Genomic DNA, 25,534 nt, shown 5'->3' with positions numbered 1-25,534 from the left:
GTTATTGATGGGTGAGTGAGTATCGTTTTACGCCGCTTTTAACATTATTCCAGCAATATCACGGCGGGGGACGCCAGAAATGGGTTTCACACATTGTACCCATGTCAGTGATCGAACCTGGGTCTTCAGCGTGACGAGGGACGCTTTAACCACTAGGCTACCGGACCGCCCCTCACTTATTAATGACCGTTTCCTGCAAATGTACCTTTTGTATGACTGTAGAATTTGGGATTAGGTAAGGTAGTGTGTTGCCACTGTACCAGCATTAAACAGAATAGACGCCGGGTCAACCGCTTTCGCGAAATTAAAAGACGCCGAAGTGTCTAATAGAGGAAATACGGTAAATGGATTTGAAGTACCGACTACGTTTATGGACGCATGAAATTTTCATATGGTCTGTATTTGATGACGAAACTGAAACTCTACTGTTAATATACACAAAATTCAACAATCCAAAAAGCAAAGTAAAAACGATTTGAAGTTAGATTTATGAAAAGGTACAGTTATTACACTCAATCTGTTTCAATTGCCGTTTTGTTACAACTGCATGAGATACATGTGTGTATTCCATGTTTGTTTAACTCAAATCCATATAATTCGCTCGACTGCGCACATCGCCTTTCCCCGTTGGGATTCCTGGAAGAATATAGGCTATAGGCTAAGACTATATAGGTATGTATTCGACTTAGACAAAACTAGCCTTGTTTACCTACCTATACTAGTATATTTATGTCAATACCGTGTAGGTAACATTGTTAGCTTATCAGGGTGTGCCGAGATTTGTATTCAACAGATCTGGGACACTACGCTTGTCTGGTCACACACTGAAGGTATACTCCTGTCCTCGTGGTTAGATTAATCCCCTGTTTGTGATGTCCAATAATTTGCGTGTACATGGCGGAGGTTAGTATAGCATGTTATTACAGTAAGTATTATGTTTGTTTGTGAAATATTCTCAGTCGTGATTGTTTCCTGTGAAGCGATCATCACAGCTGATCCCCATACACTAAATATCTTGATTGAACAATTTGTGACGGACTTTTATTTAAGTTGAGTTTGATCTCGGTTGTTTCTGTCCATATTCTAATGATACTTATGTGCCAATTATTAGGTGATCTGAGTAATGTATATGGTACATTTATCACAGAAGTAAACAATACACATGCCAGAAAACATAGGGCAAACATAATTTTCTTACAATTGTATGATACATAGAGATTATTATACGAGCATGTGCGTCTTACTGATTTAATGAAACGAGTGTCAGAGTTCTTGTATTTCCTGAGCGAGGTGAGGGTAATATATGAATTTTTACACGAGTTTTGTAAAGTCAGTATGACACACATGGGAGTGTAAACATTTCTTTATTACACATTTTTTCTTAATGCTTTTGAGCTCCCCTTTAGAAAAATGCACTGATCACGACAGCCGTCATAGAAAACCACAATTGTCAAATGACGTCAACTATCTTCAGCTATGACGTCGTTTCTAGTGTGACATATTTCCGATCTTACGTCACAATAGATTAGAATGACGCCAACAATGCTGTCCGGATGACGGAAACAATACACTGTTGTGCGTGAATTGAAATTTTCACAAGTGCAAATACGATTTTGATGAACACATGGATATAAATATACAAATCAAATACGGATGAAAAAATATGCATCGTTGCCGTCAACGATCAAGGGGGACTCGATTACGATTTTATCGAAGGTACCGCATCTTCTGTTCATTTTTTGTTACCACTTATTTGGGCACCAACAACGCAATTTCATCAAAAACAATTAAGAGAAAAAATGCAATTAATTTGGCAGTATGAAGAAAAAGTAATTTTGTCGTATACCATATAAAAGACTTTTCAAGACAACATTTTTCTATCACTCTAACGTTTGAAGACAATTTACCTTTAAAGCAACCTAAAATAAATGGCATTTTTCTATCCTAGCTTCTAACAACATTTGATAAGTACACAGAGTCCTCCCCTTAATCAGAAACCGGATAGACACATCAAGTGACACTGTGCTTTTCACGGGAGTCCATATAAAACTATCGAGGCCCTGGTCTCACACAGCCTCTGGAAAGCGCTCGGTTCAAAAGTATAAAAAAGAGGTATCTATTCCACAGTGGGACTACATCAAATTTCAAAAGACAGTAGGTTTATCTCCAACTGTTGATTATCTGTAACGAACTGACAGTTTTCTACCCTACTTTCTTCATTGCAAATTTTAAGCTCATACATTAATTCTAAGCACCTGCATTACGAATGTAATGGCTACAACGATCGAATCGCACAAGTTGCACGTGCAGTACGAATATAGGGGCTAATGCAGCACGGATATCGAAGCACGAAATTAAAGATTCTCGTGTATTTGGCATGTACTGCAGGGCATTTCCGTGCAACACGTTTGTGTTGTATTTATTTTCGTTAATTGATTCACATTAACGCTGGGTTTGTATTCTGATGACACAAAACTTGTTTACTTCGCTGCTGTATTGTAAGTCAGATAACGCACGCACATCTGGAAATTCGTTACCAATTATACTTGCTAGCTTCGACGTCTCGTACATTATTTGTAACGAATGTCCAGTTACGTGTGCGTTATCATTAACGTAAAAAAGAAAAGAAAAAAAGTTCGTATGGACAAATAAAGAACTTTCATGCCAAACGTTGTGTTCCTCATAATAAAGAAGTTGACATAATTTTTTTAAAATAAAAAATCATTAACGTAAACCCCGAAGTGATGCAATACTTTAACGTTTACCACTTTGGTGACAGCCACGGGGTTTTTTTGCTGACAAACCAATGATCGTAAGAAGTGATTCGAAGGAAGACATATATTAAGGGTGTTGAGTATTAATATTACATATAAAATGTGAAACTGGTTGCGTCGTTTACTTTTAATTTTGATTAAAATTAGTCCTTAAGTGCCCTATTATTATTGTTGTTATTATTATTATTATTATTATTATTATTATTATTATTATTATAATAAAAAGAGAAGCCCTTTAATCATTTTAACTAACATCACTGTATATCCCCTGGCAGACCCCTGCTCTTGCTGATCCTTGTCAAGCCATGGATACGACTATTTATACCAAGTCACATGATCGACCACGTGGTACAAGTAAATACGTTCCCGCAATAATACGAAACGGTACGTTGTTTTCATGTGTATGACATTTCTGTTGAAAGTGTTCTAAATAAATGTCGAAAATTATCGTTTAATATTTTTATTATGCAATTTGACCAAGACTAACCAAGAAGACATCGTCAGTGAAAAAAATTCGAAGGCAAAACTCTGTGACGTCATAGCTTTACCTGTGGGAGGCAAATGGATAAATTTCAAGTTGACAGGTACGCGAATGATCTTCAGTGGTGCTAAACGTGCGTTCACGATTCTCTGAAAGACAATGTCACGGCCTTACTGCCGTCTTTTCACATATGTTATGGTTAGGGTGTTCTTAGAACGCGCTCGTTATGAAAAGAAATAGTCGCAAACATATTTTACCATTCTACACTTCGTTAGCAATAGACAGGCGTCTTTTCGTTGATATTTTTTTAACCAAATTGCAAACCGGCTTCAGACGAAATTCCCTTTTATTGTTGAGAGTGAATATTTTCCCGATTGTTCACGCTAACGTTGGAGATTTCAGATTTCTGTGATAGGTCATCAGTAATGGTCATCTACTGAATTTATTATTCTTGCCGAACTTGTTCAGTCTGTTTTCAGTTTGGCAAGTTGAGGGAGCAGTGCACATATGTTCATGACAATGAGTGCTGCATTCTAACCCATTTATTCTGAAATAAGTAACTAACCTTAGATGGTTTCTTGGGGGTCGTGTGCAGGTTAAATGCTGTATGAATTACTGAGGTAGACTTGTTTTGTTACTGTTTCTGGAAGCTCAATGTATAAGACAACATGCATTTATTCACTTAAATTGAGTGATCATGGGAAACATTTTTTATTTTTAATCATCTATTTTTCACCAACTGTATCATGCATTTGTGCAAATTATATTATGTTGATTCATGTGTGATTCACATAATGCATAAATGTCAGCAGAACTAGTATGTAACTTGTGTATTTCATCAACTAAGGACTCGCAGTAATAATATTTGGTGGGGGGCCACTGCACTTGCCCAGAAGCCTTAAAGAGGCACTGATCTAACGCAATTCCCCGGGACTGGTTGTTGCCTTTGTTATTGTTTTTTCCAAGTGAGTACCCGGATGTATAGCAGAAATCTAGACTAGTTCGCGACCTGTGCTGCGCCTTTCGTAAGCGCATGGATCACTTTTATGGATACCGGTAGTAATAAGGGCGTATGGTCACATTGATCAACAAAATGAAATACAGTTTTCGATGTAATAAGGAAATGTAGGTATCTTTGTGGGTAGCATCGGTAATGGTGAAAAGTTTTGATAAGTCACTTGCTTGGTAATTTTGCGATTTTCGTTTACACTATTTTGACTTGCAACACAAAGTAAATATTTCACCTGAGCGTTGCTTTTTTATAGTGTGTATATATTTTTACTGTCAAAATGTGTAAAATATTTATTAAACGTCTAAATATTTTACAAAGTGACTGAAAAACATTTCCATCTGTATTATTATGATAACGAATTCCAAACATTTTGATGTTCAATGTCATCACCAAGAGACTGAAAATGTTACGTTGAAAAGTACATTTCTATGTTGTTTGGCTTCTAATCCTACATAATAATCTGTTGTGATGTTTGTAGGCCCTTTTGATCGTCTTAATCAATCTGGACAGATTTTTCAATTTGACTGAAATATTTACACATTTTATAAATTGCCTGAGAGAATCACATTTTACAAATTGACGGTAATATATACACGCTTACAAAGGAAAAGACCTGTGAAAACAACGTCTATCGAGCATTGAAGAATTTCCCAACCAAGACGTAGAGAAACAAGAACGAATCGGTTCAAATGAAGGAAAACAAAATAATGCAAATACCATAATTACAACCTACCAAATTTATGTGAATAATTTTTAGGCAGCTTCCTTGTTCGAGGAATGTATCCGTGAATATCCACACAAAGGAATAATATCCCACTCGTCTGCAGCTGTACAAAGAAACTTATTCGATGTCACGTGTCTCTGTAACAATCAAATTTTTTTAAATATATATATATCGTTTTGGGATATTATAATCCGTGTTCGTTTCTCAACTGATCACTTGGATTGTTTCAGGTGTTTCACTTAGGTGTCAAGTCTCAAGGGTCGGCTGAAAAAGCCCACGTGACAACTATTTTCATAAAGTCCACGGTTCCTAAAAAATCCATTGAGTGATAGATAACAATGATCAATCAATCAATGTATTATCAGTTAACCCTTTGAACAAAGTATGTTGTTTTTACATCGGCACTTCACGCCATGATATGAGTGTATTCCCTTTGTTTTAGTTAACCTAGACATGTAAACACTTACTTTTGACATATCCACTGTGCAAGATAACAGTGATTAATCAATCAACTTATTTTCTGTTAATCCTTTGATGACTAGGAACAATCCGTTGATTTACAAAAAAAAGTAAATGAACTGATCATTCATCTCTTGCTGGGCTGCCACATGCATCTTACATAACACACATTTCACCTAACTTCAAACCTGGATTTAGATTGAATAATTACCTCATGACACAATAAATGCCAAATGGGAACCTTTGTCAGGTAATCTAAGTGGTGCTACCACTACCGGTAATTGTACCTGTAATAAATTCATTAACTGAGCATCAAGTGAATGACGACAAATACACAAGTGTAGGGTTAGACGAGAAAACATGGATGACAACAAGGGAGTAGTAATCGTATTATCGACGCAATCCGAAATCCGAAAAAGCTTTCACTGCATGTATACTTTTTTAGTATTAAACTATAACTATCTGGGGTATTTCCAAATTACGACATCCGATGAGCTCCACCGTTCTTTTTGTCTGTTTGTTTAGGCTGAAGAAATTAATTAACATGCGCCTTTTGTCGAAATCTTTATAGTTACAGTTAACCAATCAGTGTTTATGCAAAAATGAGTAAAACAAATATTGCCTCCAGCCTCCAAGTTTATTTAGCTGTCCTTGCAGACGGTAGCCCAGTCTCTGGTCACGCTCAGTTGCGTTGCGTATCATCCGGGTACTCACGGGGAAAAAAACAATAACAAAGGCAACAACCAGTCCGGAGAATTGCGTTAGATCAGTGCCCCTTTAAGTCTATTATGGATGGGGATGTTGATATTAAATTCACGAAAATAAAACCATTCACATTTGGAGTATATTTCTGACAGAACAAGAATGTCAGATGTATGTTACATGCAATTTCTAATTTTGATTAGTTTAATGATTTTAACAGCGATCTTAGTTTGAATCCCTAGGACTCCCAAGTGTAAATTGTTTTTATCCATTCTCAACATATTGCTCAATTTGTGTGTGTATCACTCTGGTGTTGTATGAAGAAACCAGGTTATTTTATTCAAAGCTGAGTCTACAGCTTAAAATTATGATTAGGTTTTGTTTGTGTTTTAGCCTGTGAAAAGTGCCTTGAATCTTTAAAATTAAATATTACCCAAATCTGCAATATGCAACGTATGTGGATTGCTTTATCCAATTCTTTGCTTTCAGTTTCTGCAATATGGCTGATTGGACAGCTGTAAAGGAGCAGGCGGATGATCTGATTGCATTATATACCTCTCGGACAAGTTCACAGATAAGAATGAAAGACAATCATGAATCACAAATATGGTTTCCCCAAACCCCAGGACATGCAGATGGAGAAACCACATTCTGTACTTCAGATAATTTACAGAGTTGTCTCACCTTCCTTGATCAGGTATGGTTGATGAACTGTTTCCCATGTGTCCATCTACATATTACAGTAGAGAAATCACATACAGTAACTGGTCTGTGGAACCAAGTTTTATATGAAATCGGTAGGATGAAAGTCAGAGGGCCCTTGTCATAATCCTTGTGTTAAACATGTTAAGTATTTTTAGGGGTCCTAAAGTAATAAGAGTATTGCAGAAAACAGCAAGGAAACCAGTGCCTCACTTGAAACTGTGAAACGATGTTATTCTCTGGAAAGAATTCCGCCCGTATCCCTCTCCAAAAGTTATACATATTTACAGTTAGCCTGTTTCTTCCAACTATATATTTTTAGGGGGGGTTCAGGTGGAACTTCCACTCACTTCCAAAATGTTTTTATTTATTAATATTTGATTGGCTAATAAATATAATAAGCCAAAAGTACATTGGAATACAGAAAATATGTGGGTAGGGTAACTCATAAATAGATCAAGGTATTATCTGTCTTTACTTCCAAACTGATGTGCTGATGACCCAGTCATCTAAGGCGCTGCGATTCCCTGTTCAGTGTTACGTCCCTTAGGCCGCCAGAAAACCATGATCATGGGTTCGAATCCTGGTTCACCCCCATTATGTTTCTTGGTTTGTCAGCACCATACCCGAGCTCATGGGTTCCACCAATATGGTAGATGTCTTGAGACCTACATCACCTCAGGCTTTTCTCCCACATCAAACTGACATGCTGTGATATAACTGGAATACTGTTCAAAGCAGTGATAAACCCAACTCACTCACTCCAAACTGATAAAAAGCAATTATGATGACAAAGAAGACATTCTAAATAGTTTTCTAAAAAGTAAATCATGTATATACGGAGTGCTAGGGTAGCTCAACCTGACATGATCATGAGCTTGTCAATATTGACTGTCGATTATCGATCACAAATTTGGAGGTGGATTCCCAGCACTAGTGACAATGATGGTGTACCTCAGCAGCCTTTATCATGTTTATGTCATTGTTTTCTCATTATTTTCAGGAACTCCAGGTGATTGGGTTTGCTTCCTTCCAACCAGAGGCCGGTGTTGCCGTGTCAACAGTTGCCCTGGTGAACAGATTGTATGATATTCTCAGACTATACCAGAGGAGCAACAGATTGAAAGAAGAACTGGAAAATAGGTAGCAAAATGTGACAAGGCCTCTGACAATGATTGATGTAGCTCATATGGTCATGGAGTTTGTTTAGGCAGCAAAGCTTTAATTGAACATGGTTTATTCAAAGTCTTTACCATAATCATGATTAAACATGTTAATAAAATTAATAGATTAAAGATGTTTACATTACTTGTCAAATGTGAAAACAATATACCCCTTGGAGATTCCAGGTTATAATGTTTCCCCAGAAACTTATGCTTGTCGTAGGAGCCAATTTAATGGATCAGGTGGTTATTCTCGCAACTTTACATGTTTTACCCAACGTCAATTTTTTTTAATCAAAATACCAATCACTGGATTGTCTGGTCCATACTGAATTATTTACAGACACTGTCCTATAGCTGGAATATTGATGAGGGAAGCAGCCAAAAACAAACGTGAAAATATTTACTATATATTAATTTTCCATTCCTCTGCTCTACACATGTAGGTGTTGTTACACTACAGTCCATCTCAATGTCTTTGTCAGGTTACATAGATGTAACAGTGAGCGAGATCACTACATATCCACCAACGCCAGGTTGAAGAGGGAGAGCGAGGGGGTGGAGAAGAACCTGGCTCGGCAGGAGGAGAAACACAGACAGCTGGCTCTCAAACACAAAACACTCGCTGGCAAACACAAAACAGATAAAGAGGAGGTAGGAAGCAGGAATTTGGCTTGTCTCACAAAGTTAACCCATACAAGAACGAAAGGGTTTTTCAAACATTGTTAAACACCACTCGTTGTTCTTGATATTTCATACAAGACTGTTTATCATCTGGTGGTATCCTTATTGATGCTGTGGCAGGGATCACTTTGGGCTTCCCCCTGAAATATGAAATGAGGCAATACATAGAGGGTATTATATGAGTGTTCATGTCATACTATGTTTACAACACGAGTGTCTAAAGTCCGGTATTTCCAAAGCGAGAGCCATTTTCGAAAATCAAACTTGTCCAATAATGTCAACAATCTTTTGCTATTTCGTTGTTTCAAGTGTGACATCATTCGGATTTCGTTTTTTTGCATCGGATGACTTAAACAATGCATTGCATGTGAAGTGATAACTGCACTAATGCAAATTTTTATGAACTTGGTTATCTCTAACCCTATAGGTAATAAATAGAGCATACTATATGAGTGTTGATGTCATACTAAGTGTGTTTATGACACGAGTGTCCAAATTCCGGTATTTCCTGAGCGATAGCAAGCTAAATACTGGAATTTAGGCACAAGTGCCATAAACATGAACCCTGATATGTTTGCCCTCATAGGTAATAAAGGCCCTTCCTGCAAGTAAGAATCACAGATGGCGCAATAAATGTCATAATCCGGTCCTTCAAACTTCACTTCCGTAGCAACACACATGCAACCGAAGAAAGTTCACAAACAGGAAAATCACATTGTTTAAAATCAAATAACCGTAGTAAACCAGATGATGAAGGTAGTGATCATGAACCTAGTCTCACTGGAACCAAGAGATTTCAAAGGAAATGGCAGAGTATGCACAACTGGCTTAGATATGAATAAAATCATATGATGATGCTAAGAACATAATGTTTTTCCAAATTTGTCATTGAACAACGTCAGTATATACGACAGATGATGTGGATTGTGGATTTGCTTGACCCAGACTGAAGTAGTTTACACATGCAGTTGATATTTTACATGCTGTCATGATCTAGCTGGAATATTGCAGAGTGTGATGTTAGACATTTACTTACTTAAACAGGTGAAGCGCCTTCAGTCTGTGCTACAGCAGAAAGATGTTCAGTCTCGGCATGAGATGAAGAAACATGAGAAGGAAGCAATCAAACTGAAGGATCGACTTCATCAACTTCTAGCAGATAAAAACCCTGCTCGTAAAATAGGTGAGTCTACTGCATTTTGACATAGTGGTGAACATTGTGGGTGTACTGAATACTCTGCTCATTATACTATAGCCCTTGTGTACAGACTTCTCTCCAGTTCCAAAACTGTATACAGCAACACCTTGTTAGTCTAGAAATTGTTGAACTTTCGCCTTTTAATTAAGAGATTTCTCCTTCTTTTGATCTTAGTATGGAAATGCCCTAGAATAGCTTAAAAAACATGTTTCACTTGAACACATCCCAGCATCAACATGGTCACCACATAAGAAATGGGTCACGCATTGTTATCCCATGCATAGCGACCTTACACGACCTGATCACCTGACTTGACCCGCCACACCATTCTCTTTCTCATTGACACAGTGTGGAGACATGTTTGAACATAGAGAATTACGTTTTGTTGTTTTGGGTGAGATCTTCCTCCAACAACTACATCTCTTCTATGGCAGAATATGGGAATAACCAAAGGCAAACGCCCAGATTGTAAAGAATGTTGTCATACCTTTCCATCATACAATCCGCATACCTTATGTTGTGATTGCCATGGTCTATGCAAGGATGATCACTGTTGCGCTCAGTGTTACCATCTATCAGAGGAAGCTTTTCAAAATTATATACCTAAGTGTGAGTTACGACGATTGCTGCCGACAACCCTTCCAGCGTACCCCAACCCTCAGCCATGAGTCACCTGCCACCCCCCCACTCCCCCATGGAATGTTCAAGTGGATGTCGAGGCTGCTGAGCCGTCACTGAATATAGTCACACCCAAGAGCCTTCGGATTGTTTCCACACTCAAGGGCGAGGTCAACCCAAATCTTCAGGCCGTCAACATTCCGACATTGACAAATGTCAGATTCTTCAGATTCGGATTCACAGCGACTACAGGGATCGACATCACAGCTGGGATGGGAATTGATACCTCACCTCTATGGATCTATATCGGCACATGTGCTTCAACCCATATGCATCTCCTGGCCATTACGCAGATCGTCATCAATGCTTGCCATATCTCTGTCTGAATATTACCGATATACACTTCCAAGGGAGCGACACCAGGATTGACATTGACTCCTCACACCCTCAAGGCACCTCCCCTGTTGACAGCCATCAGATCCGACAGTCTCGAAGCAGATTGCCATCACATACACAGTTATTATTTCATTTACAGCGGAAGTGAGAAATATGCATACTTCAGCTGTCACAAAGACTTCAAATCATTAAACCGGCTCCTTTCCTGAAGCCTGTGTCCTTTTCTTTCTCTCCGTCCGTTGTGCCTCTCTCTTTTCAGCCTGTGTTTCCATCCATTCAGCTTCTGTCTATATTTTCAGCCATATGTTATCTTTTTTCCAGGTATGAGTATGATGAATGTGCTTCAGAGAGCAGACGGTCAGAGAGCCACGTGGCAGAACTCAGGACACAAGTGAGTGGAGGATCTTGTTTGTGTGTCAGTCAGTAGGGCTGGGACGAGTCCAAATTTACTACCCGGGTACCCGATACCCTATCCCCCGACCCTACCCGGACACCTGCTATAGGTCTCAAGGGATTGGTACAAAATGTCTGAATGGGAATTGTTTTGCCCTGGCAAAAACTATTTAGATCCCCCTATAAAATGATCAGATCATGAATACACTGCAGGTGATAGACGCTTTATCCTTACTCGAACATATAAAAGTCAGAATGAATGCCTGCATAGTGAGAAAGAGATGTGAACATTAGCTATACTTGTAGTGTAACCATTGAGTTTTATTGTAAATGTCTTTAAAGAGTATGTAATGTGACTAACCATGGGTCTGGGTAGTCATGTGGGTAACTACTCAGGACCCACTCAACGCGAGTACCCAAGTTACCCGTCCCAACCCTATCAGTCAGTGTTTGAAATAGTTTCAAATATTGCTAGCCATTTGGGATAGCTAGCCTTGAAAGTTACTAGTCAGTTTCAATTTCTATTAGCTTTAATATTTTTCCAGAAAATTGATTCTGTGAAGATATAAATAAAGTAATCCCAGATGGCGAATCATGAGTCAAATAGCATGAAGGGGGGTAACTCTGTTCTCCCAACCTCGATTCGGTATGGATATTAATTTGATTTTTGATGGTTATATTATCTACAGAAACGGGAAAACATTTTTATAGTTTTTATAGTTCAACTAAGAGATGTGCATAAATAAACTATCATAAAAAATTTCAGTAGCCAGTCAGGCTAGGGACTTTTCAGAATCTTTAGCCTGACCGAAATTCTGCTTGTGGGCAGATGGCTATTTCAGACACTGGCGATGTCATTTATTATATGATTACTGATAATTTTCCTGGAAGAAACTGAATACCGGTCCATAGGAAAATCTTATGAATGTATTGGTCAATAAGCAGTTTTGGTTACACATTTGTTGTCTCATTAATTGTAACATTCAGCCCAGGAACTTGCAGTCTCAGTTCCATTATATATACAGGAATCCCCAGCATGGGTAATATTAGCCAATAAGGGATGATATGGATTGTATCTTCTCTAACAGTGTCCATGAAGACGTTACTGTTGTTACCATGGCCACCATTGCTTATTACAGATATCAACTTCTGCAATTATGATCCAAAACCTTTTCTGATGCCTTTAGCCTTTAGTTCCCTTAATTGGCCGACCACAAGGACTACAATGTCATCAATCTCAATTGCGTGGATCGATGCTCATGATATCAATCACTGGATTGTCTGGTCCAGACTTGATGATTTACAGACCGCCGTCATATTGCTGGAAACAAACCAACCAAACTTGTTTCTTGTGAACATCTATCAGCAGCAGACCTGCTATTGCCCTGAATGGCTATTGCCCTGAACATGTAATGTGTCTGCAATTGACACCTGTCCTCTGTGTTCCAGAAAGGAGGAAGAGATGTACCAACTGGTTATTGACAACTATGAGGGAAAGCAGAAGGAGTTGATGGTTGAGAACAATGATCTCCGCCAGTGTGTGATGCACATGCATCGAGAACTTGCTTCAGTCCTTGACAGAACTTCTAACTCTCAGCCCATCCCTCCACCTGAAGCTGTATGTTAACTTGATTACACTCTGGGGGTGGTGTGTTGTCCTGGGGGTTAAAGCATTGGCTTGTCATGCCAAAGACCTGGGGTTTGATGGTCATCATGGTCATGCCAGTTTTTGCTGATATGGCAACAATTAATATTGCTAAAAGCAGTGTAAAATCATACTCACTTGCGAAAGGAATAATTACTTAATTCTGTATATAAATCTAGAACTGGTTACATGTCTTACTGAAGCCATTTTGTTTCCGATTAAATGTTTTCATTATATCAAAATATTAAAACAGCTACACGACAATGTACAACCTTACAAACAAAACAATTCCACAATAATTCCTAAACTGACATTCAATGCACTATTTCATCTTTCGCATGGAATCACATTGATGCATATGTAATATATGTGCAAACGAAACAATGCTTGTCATTCAGATTCTAGGAAATGTGTGTGTTATTTGGAAGTCTTTCAATAATGATATACAAACATGTACATGTACAACATTTAATGAATGAATACTGCCTCACTTTCATGACTTAACTCATTTGATTGCCTGATTGTAAAGCCTGGTATGAAAACTAGACTTGATTTTACTTAATGAGCTTATGGACTTGCATGAAATGCCTTTGGTGTTAAAATTTGTTGTTTTATATTCAATACTGGTTAGGTCAACATTGTGATATTGCGCCTTCAGATTACCTTCTTTACATCGTTGATGGTCTGTTGCAAACTGCAGATTCAGTATCATTTTATAACTATTTTTATGGAGTTTGACAATATTAATGCTTATAGTTTCATAAAAGTAACTGCAAATGATCATTAATAATATTAAACAAGGATAACGAATACCGGTTTGCAAATTTTGAACTGGTTAAGAATTCTAATCAAACCATAGCTGGTTATCCAAGTACTCGTGACGGAGGTAATATATACATTTCTGAGTAGAACCTAACTCTGTTGTTTTAAGGTAGCACTGATTGTTTAAGGTGCCAGTCTTGAGTTCGAAAGCAAGATAGTCCCTGATTATCATCTTGTTAGCATCCTACTAATGCTCCTCGGTCACATTGGGCAATCCCCCCACATTAGAGGTAATCTAGAGATAATTTAACTAAAATAATGTTCAGAGTGGCATTAAAATTTTCGCTTCTCTTACTTGATATGTGTTGACTAACATTGCAGAGATGATTATCTAGCATGGCTAACAAGTCACATCTACATCAGTGTTCATATGAAGCATGTATTTCAAGGGGTCCTAATGTTAAAGATTTAAGTGGTCCCTAGATTCCAATACTATAGAAGACATCACAGATGCCAGGACCACCCATAACTTTGAACACTGTATAGACAGTCAAGTAGTTGAAGGGCATTTAGAAGTGATACACATCAGGAAGAGAATTTATGGATGTCTATTGTCCATTGCCCATTACCAATCAATGATAATTAAAGGGCTGGCTTCCAGTTGTCCATAACCATCAGTGCTAATTACTGTAAAGTGTCTTCCATTGTCTTTTGCTAATCACCTATCATTGGCAATTATCTGTTGGCTTCCCTTGTTAAGTTTCACCTTTATCTTATTACTTTTGTTGTCCTTACGTGTACATATATATGCTCTCTGCCTCATAGCATTCATTCACCTGATGAAGGAGTAAGCATACACTCCGAAACGTAGTGTTTCCTCATAATAAAGAAGTTGACATCCATAAATTCTCTTCCTTGTGTATAGACAGTATTTACAATCTCTGTCCTTAGGCTTTTCTCTCTGTTATAACTGTGGTACAAGTGAGTTGAATTCTGTTTTCAAAATGGCAACATTATTCTTTATCTTGATTGTCCAGGAGTTGTCCCATGATGCCTTGTCATCCTCGTCGGAAGAGGAGGAAATTGACGATGTCAGCTCTGTTGTATCTTCACGCATGACAGTTGACGACCTTGAGTTGTCGGAGGGTGTGTGCATGTTATGTCGTCAATAACCGCCATGTCAATTTTGATATTGTAATACAATACTAACATGTTTGTATGAAATAGCATCGGTGTCCCAGTATATTATAAAAGGTACAAATTTTCTAAGTTCATGCATGAATAATAATGTGAAATGGGCTACTTTTTTGCAAAATTGATTTATTTGGTCCCACAGATATTACTGTTGTTTGACTAACTTCCCATACCTAACCATCACTTCAATGTTGTTTTACTGTTATCATGATTGTAAGCAAAATGTACTTTTCTAAATATTGGAATTTTTTTTTCATTTTGTTTTACAAAACAGGTCATTTCCAAATGCCATATGACATTGTCCGAACAGACTTTGAGAAACAATTCAAAACAGTATGCAAGAAAATAAGAAAGAAAATGAAGAAAACAGCTGACATTACTCCAGGTAAGTGGCTCAGATCAATGAAATATTGGTGATTCAATATATCTGTGGTTGCCATGTTAACTGGGGCAATGTGAGGATTTAAATTAGGTAACAAGGATGAAGGTGAAACTATCCGCTGTGTCCTGGCTGCCTTGGTGTGTGATCAAACCCCCAAAGTGGGATCAACACACATGTAACTGTTTCACACTTGATCAAATGTGATTGACAAATCAAAGGTGGAAATAACATGCTTATGCTGCTCGCTCTATTATATTTGCTTTTTAGGTACAAAAATTGTGAGGTATTGAGATATGTGGCTACATTAACAATTCTTTAACCTTAGGCAGTTGGGCTTTAGCAACATTTGTGCTTCAAAATTTAATGTCACATCAACAATATTTCAGCAATATGGCGACTCACTTTAACATGTTTAAACTGTTTAAGAAGAAATATTATCTTTGCACATTTAACACACAAGAACACATTTAAGCATCCCTTTTTCACAATTACAATTCATGAGAACAAACTAGTTTACTTGTCGAGCCATAGATTAGCATGACAGTATTTTTTATAGGAGGGTATTAATAACCCGAAAAAAGTCAGAATTGCTTTTATCTACAATGTTGGGTTATTAAGGCTGAATAAAGTGGATATTTCTGAGGTGGAGTGTCATTTTTACAGCTTCAGTGAACAAAAGTCGAATACTCCCCATAGGGAGCAAGGCAGAGACCGATCGGACAAGGGAGGAGCTGGAGAGACTGAACTGTCAGATGACCAAGTACAAGAAGATCATCAAGCAGCAGGAGGAGCTCATTCAGGTGAGGGGGAGATAATCCATGCTCCTCTGCCTCAGTAAACAAACAGGATTTCCGAAACATGTCTTGTCCTGGAATCTCTCTGACTGTTTAAGAAAATTAAAATTTGGGCAATCATTAGGATGCCTGCTCAGGCAAGTCAAGGTTTCACAGACGTGAATTTAACATCGATGAGACTTCAGGGGCGGTCGGGTAGCCTAGTGGTTAAAGTGTTCGCTCGCCACGCTGAAGACCCGGGTTCGATTCTCGACATGGGTACAATGTGTGAAACCCATTTCTGGTGTCCCCCGCCGTGATATTGCTGGAATATTGCTAAAAGCGGCGTAAAACCATACTCACTCACTCCCCCTATGAGACTTCAATGAAAAGGTCCTATTTCAAGCATGTAGCACCAGAAAAGATTCTTTGTGTCAATACACAGAATGCACATGAAGGTTTTTCCTTTTCTAAAATTGTTGGATTATTGTTATGGGATTAGTTTTTGGTCTTGCAACTTAACTTTGTCTCCCTAGATATGAACCCATACTTTGAATTATTATTGGATGGAACTAATGAACTTGGTGAAGTTAATTCCTGTATTGTCCCCAGCAATCCATCCAGTCCCAGACCAAGTCAGTACAGAGTACATTCCTGCATGAAACTCAGCTCCTGGATGAGAAGGAATGTCTGTCAGAACAGAAGAAATTCTTCTACCAGGAGAAGGCCAACTTCGAGGAGGAGAGACGCAAGTTTACAGAGGCAGCCATCAAACTGGGCAGGGAGGTAGGAGATCTGGGCCCACTTGCACAAAGCGATCTTAGTGCTACAACTATTGTAAGCCTATGTTAAAGTATGGGAGTTACGATATCTTAGCGCAAAGATCGCTTTGTGCAAGTGGGCCCAGGTCTTCATAGCGAGGGACTTGTTCATGCCTTGGGCCTCCAAAGTTTGTTACTGAGGGTCTCCTGGACTTGAAACTATATAAACCTTGGTGAATGCTTGTGTAATGCATTTACTGTGCCCTCAGTGTGAAATACATATGACTGTAGGGAACTTTAGGGAAGTATTTGCTCAAGGGGAGGTAACTCTCAGCAGTGATCTGGTGGATAGTACCTCACTCTGGCAGAGAGGCACATTTAGGGTTCTGTGTTATAGGATCGAAGAGAGGTAATTTGCAATATTTTTATCAGAATAAGTATATTAATATAATAAATGTTCTAATCAATGTACATTATGTTGCATATATCACTCAGCATGGACTAAACGAAGTCATTTTTCACACTTGTTTCCTATTTTGCATGTTTTTACAGAGACAAGCAATCCAGAATGAAAGGTCCAATTTGCTTTTGAAACAGTTTTTCAACCTTACTCCATTCAAAGAGGCAACAAGTCCTATGCCAAAGAAAGGTAGGTGTGTCACTGTTGTACATGAATGAGTCATCTAGGAGCTGTGTCATATCATCATACTGTTGTTGAAACTCAAAAGGTGTACACTAGGGTTCTCCAACTCCCCAGAGATCTCCCTTAGCTAAGAATCTATTGATTACTGGGTTGAATCGCTCATATGCACAAAGTGGTAAACATCATGATTGCAACACATGGAGCTTTCTTCCAAACCTCAACCTTATGTCAGCATGGTCAGTACACTTGTTACATCTTAATCCTACATCACTAGTATTTCCTGCAGCTCCAGTGAGTGTTCAGATACTCAACATTATTATGCTGTGATTTTGAAATAGTATTATACAGTGTCTTTCTTCTCCCAGAGGGTGCCCGCCTTCTCCCTGCCACGCCCTTCTTCTCCCCTGCCCCTGGGGGTAAGGCCAAAACTCCATCCACAACAGACTTCTACAGAAGCCTTGGTATTACTCCAGTGGTCAGGTATGTATTTTAGTTATTAGACTCAAAACTACATACATTTAGTTAGTTAATGAAGAATTTGAAAGGATAAAGTGTGTGACGAGGGCATTGAATTGCCGTATTTCAACACTGTTTTGTACAGTAAGAGATTTTTGGGGAGCATTTTATATATGCTAAAGCATGTAAATACAATAACAACGTATGGTAAAACTCTGTTATATTTTCTGACATCCTTTATCACAATTTGTTTGACATTTTCCCAACATGGAAATTAGTCAATGGACAGCCTTTAAAAAGGGTCTTTATCATACCCCGATCTTTAGCTTTTTAACACATGGATTTGTATCCATGACTATTTATATGCTTTACTAGAAAATTTATCATTGTGAGATTTGAAATGTGAAAATCATTGTTGGATATTTTGATGAAACTTTGACCACTGGACTTTATATACTGTGGTATGCCCTGGCAACCTTGATGAAAATGAGACTTTGATCCCCCTTCTCAGCCAATAATCTAATTTACATGCTTTTCTACTGTTATTTTTGTTGTTTATACTTGTTAACCCTTAATCATGTTAGTAATCTAATGTTGTAAATATTCCAGAAAGATTCAAGTGATCTAAAGAGCCTTGTAGCTTCTTTTGTTTTATTACCAATGCCAACAAATTGTTTCAGCAATGGCTGTGGAGTGAGGAAAGCAGCAAGCGTTGAATCCGTCCGAACCACAGCATCCAAGCGTTCAGCTAGCAGCACCCACAGCTCTCCAGCCTCTCTACAGCTCATGTCCTCAGATAACATAGACTCCCTCAGGATGAAACTCTTCCATAAGGCCAATTCCACAGCTAAAGATATGGAGGATGAAGCATAGGTTATCTCCCCTGGGCACAGTGGACATTTGAAAAAACAATAACAAATTTCAACATTATCGTTTGAAATTTATTCATTATCACATGAATACAGAGCCAAACACATGACAGTACAAACATTCATGAAGATGTTGATGCTGTTGTTAAGACTGATGCATTATGTATATATTGACACAAATGGCTGATTTGAAAAGGTTTGTACAATTATGCATTTTTGGACAAAGTTAACTTTCATTATTCTTTAACAGTATTGTGAATGTAAGGAATTTTTTTATTATTTACTCTAAATTGACGGCCTGAAAGTTTATTTCAGGAACTGTAATTATTTACAATCTTTATATTTGATTACAGAGCTTGGTGCTAATTTTTTGGAGGGTATTACAACATGAACAGATATAACAAAGTGGATCAAAATATCTTTTAATTCTTTGATGACTTTGCCACACTGATAAGCTCTGTGATGCCAATTCAGGATTATATCAGGTATGCTTCACTACCTTTCCATGTCCTCACCATTCCAACATCCTCAACTGACTCGTGAACAAACAACTATCATCTTCCCAAGGCAAGGGCGTTAACGGACTCTGAAAGTCCAGTTTCCACCCTTGCCGAACTAGACTGGAATTTCCAGGCTCAATCGTAGCGCCACCAGTGGCTATTGCTAGTTATATGTCCCTCCTATTGACCAATCAGATTCCATGTCACACATCACTTGCATTTGCTTCAAACAAAATACTCAGCAAAGTGCATCAAATCACCTTTATTAAAAACATGAAAAGATTTGCAAAATGTCTGTCGACGCCCATTTGACATAACACATGCTTTGCAAATCCTGCAGTTGACCAAAATCGGGACATTGAAATCCATGTTGTTTATGAACCAGATTTTTAGTTTGTTTAGCAATTTTGATTGGACTATGCATAGATTTATTAGTCCAGCGAAAATGTAACTCCAGAAATCCAGCCTAGTTCGGCAAGGGTGGAAACTGGAGTTTTATAGTCAGTTAACGCCTTTGCCTCGGGAATATGTGCGACTATAGGGTAGCTGCCATGAACCACTTCTATCCTTATACAGGCAGCATGCACTAACATCACTGTTTTACAATATTTGGACAACTCTCTTGTCTTAGAAATTGTGAATTGTAAATAGAATGTTTTAATAGTGCCTATGAAACTATTTTGTCATGCGATCTCATCCATTGAATATTTACAACTATAGTATTGACACAGGCAGTTAATTGACAGTGATTTGCTATTGACAAGCTGACAAAGTTTGTGTGTGAATTGAGTTTGTTATGTATGTTACATATCAAGTATTTTGTGTTGTGGTGCCCATGTCAAAACTGATATATACTGTGTTTTATGTATCAAAGAATGTGTTTGACTGTGATGCGTATGATTTCACAGCTATGAACAGCTGTCATTTATAATTATTATCAACCTACATCTGCAGATACATGTATTAGGGTTTGGGGGTTTGGTTGGTTCTCTGTGCAAGGTTGTCTCCCTTTGCAGTGCTAGGCTCTGCTGGTGAAGATTAACCTTGATTAAGATCCTCAGTCTGACACTGTCAGCACCCCACACATGCTGATCTGACTTGACCAAAGTGGTAAACGTTAACAACCTTATTCACTTTGGTCTTTCCTCCCACATGAGGTGACAGGCATGACATGTTCCAAGGAATGTAATCCCGAGTCACCCACCCCCTCACATGTGAATGGTCAAAGGGGAGCTATATGTGAAGTGTATTCCTGTGCTCATGAAATTTACAACTGGTAAATGTCAATGACTTGTGTCACTTTGGGCTTTCTCCCATTTAGTTGAATAGCCATGATCTGACGGAGATACTGTTAATAAGAAAACATACAACTTTGTGGATAACAACTTCTGGTTTATTGGTGCAAGTGATGTTTCGCTGTAGATTCTTACAGTTTTCAGCTGTAATGCCAATTTAAACAAAAATACTGTTCAAACAGTGCCAAACCTAACGCAGTTGACACACTCACTCACTCTCTCTCGGTTAATATATAGGTGTGGGACTCGGGTGTCCCAGGCGTCTAAGGCGTCGCAATTCGCTGTGCAGAGTTGCATCCCTTCGACACATCAGAAACCTCAGATTGTGGGCTCGAATCCCTGTTCGCCCTGATTATGTTTCTAGGTTTGACAACACCATCCCCATGCAAGTGGGTTTCACCAAAGTGGTAAACATCAAAGACTTGCACCACTTTGGGCTTTCCTCCACATTAACCTTACACACCATGATATAACTGAAATACTGTTCAAAGCAGCATTAAGCCCAACTGAACACACTAATAATGTACAGATGGATATATCAAGTAAGTGCCATGAGTTACTTTGGTTTTATTTGTTTTCCGCTTTGGGAAAAGTGGGCAGTGCATAGAACATGGAACTCCAACCTTGCTGATTTGCTGTGAAATCAATCCCTTTTGTAGTGGATGGATGTTCCCACTTTCCATCTCTTGACTTCTGGTTTCATCTCTATCTCCGAGACTGCAGATTACAATGAGAGCCAATAGCAGTGAACTGCTCTCCCTGAGTTATAGATTAGTGACTCAAAATTGCCCAGCAGTGACAAATAGTTACCCATGTGTTTGTGATTTATTTCCAAACCAAACTTGCATGGTTTTTGTCTAATATGTTGTCTTTGCATATCTCAAGACACAGGGACCATTTATGAGTCTGTCTTGTTTGCATATCATGTTGTGTAAGCTAGTTGTATATGGATGCAATATGGTACCATTTGGTGATGGTATATTAAACAATGTTCTGCTTGTCTCATTTAAGTGAATTTTGAATTTCTTTCTGACTGGGTACTAGCAACTGAATATTTTGTTTAAAAAGAATATTGGTACATTCTGTGTAGAATTATCCTTTTGAGTTTATATGCTGTTATCTGTTTTTTTTTATCAAAATACATTATTCTGGTTTTTTTTGCAGTTTCTTGGTTGTGGTATTTTAAGGTTTCATTCTGAGTTGTGATTTTATTACATAATATTCTTATGACATATCAAAATACATGATGTATTGTCTTTCAATCAGATTTCAAATACATTTCAAATACATTTAAATGTATGTTTTGCTGAATTCAAATTAAATTGAACATGTTCACAATGTTTTTCTAGACTGTAATATTCATCAAGTACAAAATCATTTAAAAATGTATTCTTATTACATTGTTAAATGATCTATATGAGTTTAGCAGATAAGCTGATCACCACGCTTAATCAAATATATTTTGAGACAATGAAATGTGAATTGTGATCTTTATTGAGATTTATTCAAATTTGTGCACAAACCCTGCTGTTTAGATGATTGAACTTCAAAGTTCAAAACTTCTAGCACTGTTTTGTTAATCTAGAAAAATGTTGTTTTGGAATGGTATCGCTGAAATTAGCAGGGCTTCACATGTTGCTGTGAAGACAGTTAAGCAGTGATCAGGAGCAGTGATGTAACCTAATAATATTCCCTATTATTTCATTGACACATTGGTACAATATGTGAAGCCCATTTCACATGTTCCTCGCCATGATGTTGCTGGAATAATGATAAACGCTGCTTAAAACCTTGCTCCACCCAACAACTGTCAGACTTTTAAGTCTGAAAACTATAGAGGTGTTTACAGGAACAGGTTTTTGGGTTATGCATGTCAACACTTCTCTGACTGTACATTGTGCATATCGTGTTTAGTCTGTCATCCATTCCCAACATTCAACATATCAGTGTTCATTTCACCACCACATATCATGTCTGAGCATAAACTCTGTATATATTTGTAATATGTTTTTATCATGTTTTTCATCATCCTCTTTGCACATGATCTCACATCCTTTAGTTTGAGAAATGACATTTACATAAAGAAAAAGATACACTATTACATCTAAAATGTATAGGTGATAGAAATATTGTCAAGACATGGATTGACAAAGATTCGTTGATGTCAGTCATTTGATATGTTTTATGGCCCATTGTATAAGATAAGTCTGATTGTCATCCCTGCTTTAAGAAGTTCATTCAAGATGCAGTGGTAAGGATTTAATGGATACTCTGACTTGGAAAAAATCTCAGTAGTGTGATGCCAACATAACCATTCTCGTTTGTTGCAGCACATCATTCATCTTTGTTACCATGCTTACAGTTTTGTGTGTTCATGTTTCCAAAGCGGAAGATATTTCAGTATCACCCTTAGGTTAATTAGGTTAATACCTGGGTACCGTTCAGTGTCATAAATCTCATATTTTTTGCAATGGAGAATATGATTGAAATAAAAGAGAATTTAATCTTGCAAATCTGATTTTGTATTCAGTGTGAATGCACCGCATTAATACAAATTCTTGACTTCGTAATCCTGAGACATTACCAAATTCTTATTTCAGAGTGTCATTGTACAAGATATTTTCCCTGTACAAATTTGTTGATTTCATTTATGCTTCCTATCCATGACCACCAGTTTCTGTTACACCCCAGTACTGCAGCATTAAGTGATTGTTGAAGGGACACAAGCCTAGTTTGCTGATGTTTCATCCATTAGACCTATGTTTCCAACAAATGCAAAACTACACCCAAATACTACTTTATGGTTCAGTCTTTTACAATACTTGTATGCAATGATGGTGATATATTTTTTAAAAAATTTTTATGTGACTGTTTGAAATATTCATCATGTGCCAGGGATGTAGTTTTGGATGGTAGATCTCCATCAATGCTGTTGTATGTCACTGCCACAACCCTCCATCGGGAACTATATAGTAGAGTGTATTAAACACCCTTTTGAGATTGTAAAATAAAATTGTTAGTAATACTTTAGAATTAACAGATTTTTATACCCTCTCTTCTATAGGAATTTAAAAGGTTTGATCAATTTTGGTACTTTAATAAGTCCAGTTTTCAAGTGAAAAAAAATGTTTCCCATCACATCAACCGGCGACTTCTTGTCGTAAGAGGAGACTAACGGGATTAGGTGGTCAGACTCGCTGACTTGGTTGATGCATGTCATCAATCCCAATTGCGTGGATCGATGTGCATGACATCAATCACTGGATTGTCTGGTCCAGACTCGATTATTTACAGACTGCCTTCATAAAGCTGGGAATATTGCTGAGTGCAGCATTAAACAACAAACAAACAAACCATCACTTCCCAATGCTAAGGAGGCATTGGGTTATCATTGGAAATATATGTCAGTATTTATTCATAATGTTTTAACAGTGCATAACAGTGAACGCCAGTGTGAGTTAATGCTGTTTCAGGGGTGGTCGGGTAGCCTAGTGTTTAAAGCGTTTGCTCGTCACGCCGAAGACCCGGGTTCGATTCTCGACATTGGTACAATGTGGGAAGCCCATTTCTGTTCTCCCCCGTCGTGATATTGCTGGAATATTGCTAAAAGTGGCGTAAAACCAAACTCACTTACTCCTACCTTTGGAGACCAAAATTGAATGTATGACCAGAATATTTAATGGTTGGTCCCTGCAAGTTTTTCAGTTGATGAGGTTTAACTGTAGTACATAGATTTTCCTGCAAGTAACTTCATGCTAGCCTTATAGTGCTGTAGCATACACTAGCAGCAAATCTGATGGTATTTTGTTACAATTTACACCCTTTTTCTAACAAAGCAGCTTGTTTGATAGTATTAAATATGTTACCAGTGTTCTGTCTTGTGGTCTTTTTCTAAACATTTGTTCGTTTTCTTGAACTATGACATTGAAATGTGAGAAAGAAAAGTCGTGAAATATGATGAAAGAAAGTGGGTAAGAAAAAGTGTTTATTTCTGACACATTAACAATACATATATAATCATACACCACACTCACAAATAAATATTAAAAAATAACGTATTTACATTACAGTGAGATAAAATAGCTTGGTAATACTGTTAGGTGAAAGTGACTAGATTCCTCAGAATCTGAGTCCATTGAGCATTAATACTATCACAGACATTCATTATGTACACACAGGCCATATCAGTATACACTCTGTATAAACTATTCGAGTATTTGATTCCTTATACATGTAAGCAATTACTTTACTATAATCATCACGGTTGGATACCAATGATAATTCATATCAAACTTGGAAAATAGCCTTGAGATCTATGAAAAGTCACGAACCTTGGTGTGAGCAGAGACCATATAATAGATGTATATATAATATATATAATTACATGGTCTCTGGTGTCAGAAGTTAAAGTAAGTAAGTTAAAGTGAACACACATTTGTCCTATTATGCAAGAAATGTTCTTTCACAAATGATTTACACTTGTATATGATTTGTCCGCAATCATAGATCAAGTAGAACACACTTCCTCACATTAATATTGTTTAAAAGTCATATATCGAGTCATGCTTGTTCATCTTCCCGATGCAAGGGCGTTAACTGACTTTTATAAGTCTAGTTTCCACCCTTCCCGAACTAGGCTGGAATTCCGGAGTTACATATTGGCTGGACGAACGAGTCTATGCACAGTCCAATCAAAATCGTGTAACGAACCAAACAACCGGTTGGTAAACAAAATGGAATTCAACATGCAGATTTCGGTCGACTGCAGGATTAGCAAGGCATGTGTACCGTCAACTTGGCGTCGACATGTTTTCTATTAAGGTGCTCCAGTGATTTGATGCACTTCGCTGGGTACGACCCGTTTTATTACCATATAGATCTTGATTTTCGATCAGATCGTCTTGATTGAGCGCCGCCATTTTGTTTGAAGCAAATGCAAGCGATGTGA

At 37.8% G+C, this 25,534-nt stretch overlaps 1 protein-coding gene across 5 annotated transcripts; it reads left to right on the top strand.

The window, feature by feature from the left end:
• Positions 1-818: 818 nt before the first annotated feature.
• Positions 819-24,442, top strand: LOC139479182 (afadin- and alpha-actinin-binding protein B-like). 5 transcript variants are annotated; one of them, XM_071261991.1, is made up of 15 exons: positions 819-903; positions 3,050-3,158; positions 6,642-6,849; positions 7,858-7,997; positions 8,503-8,671; positions 9,746-9,884; positions 11,235-11,304; positions 12,756-12,924; positions 14,751-14,859; positions 15,182-15,292; positions 15,953-16,089; positions 16,675-16,848; positions 17,376-17,472; positions 17,832-17,946; positions 18,603-24,442. In XM_071261991.1, the coding sequence occupies exons 3-15, from the start codon at positions 6,652-6,654 to the stop codon at positions 18,793-18,795; spliced, it is 1,821 nt and encodes a 606-aa protein (XP_071118092.1). In that variant the 5' UTR covers positions 819-903; positions 3,050-3,158; positions 6,642-6,651; the 3' UTR covers positions 18,796-24,442. The 5 variants fall into 5 exon arrangements, with proteins under 5 accessions (XP_071118092.1, XP_071118090.1, XP_071118093.1 ...); XM_071261989.1 differs by lacking the exon at positions 3,050-3,158 and having other exon boundaries at positions 839-925; XM_071261990.1 differs by lacking the exon at positions 3,050-3,158 and having other exon boundaries at positions 841-903.
• Positions 24,443-25,534: the final 1,092 nt, after the last annotated feature.

The sequence above is a fragment of the Haliotis cracherodii genome, unplaced genomic scaffold, assembly GCF_022045235.1.
Source record: "Haliotis cracherodii isolate W230 unplaced genomic scaffold, xgHalCrac1.p SCAF_4, whole genome shotgun sequence".
Lineage (NCBI taxonomy): Eukaryota > Metazoa > Mollusca > Gastropoda > Lepetellida > Haliotidae > Haliotis > Haliotis cracherodii.
Note: the sequence above shows the minus strand (reverse complement) of the source record. Positions and strands in the feature narration are given on the sequence as shown.

Excerpts from the sequence above, each read along its gene's own strand:
- LOC139479182 (XM_071261987.1), top strand. The coding sequence starts at position 3,336 with ATGGATAAATTTCAAGTTGACAG. Across the intron at positions 7,998-8,502 it reads AAAGAAGAACTGGAAAATAG|GTTACATAGATGTAACAGTG; the intron begins GTAGCAAAATGT and ends TGTCTTTGTCAG. Across the intron at positions 11,305-12,755 it reads TGGCAGAACTCAGGACACAA|AAAGGAGGAAGAGATGTACC; the intron begins GTGAGTGGAGGA and ends TCTGTGTTCCAG.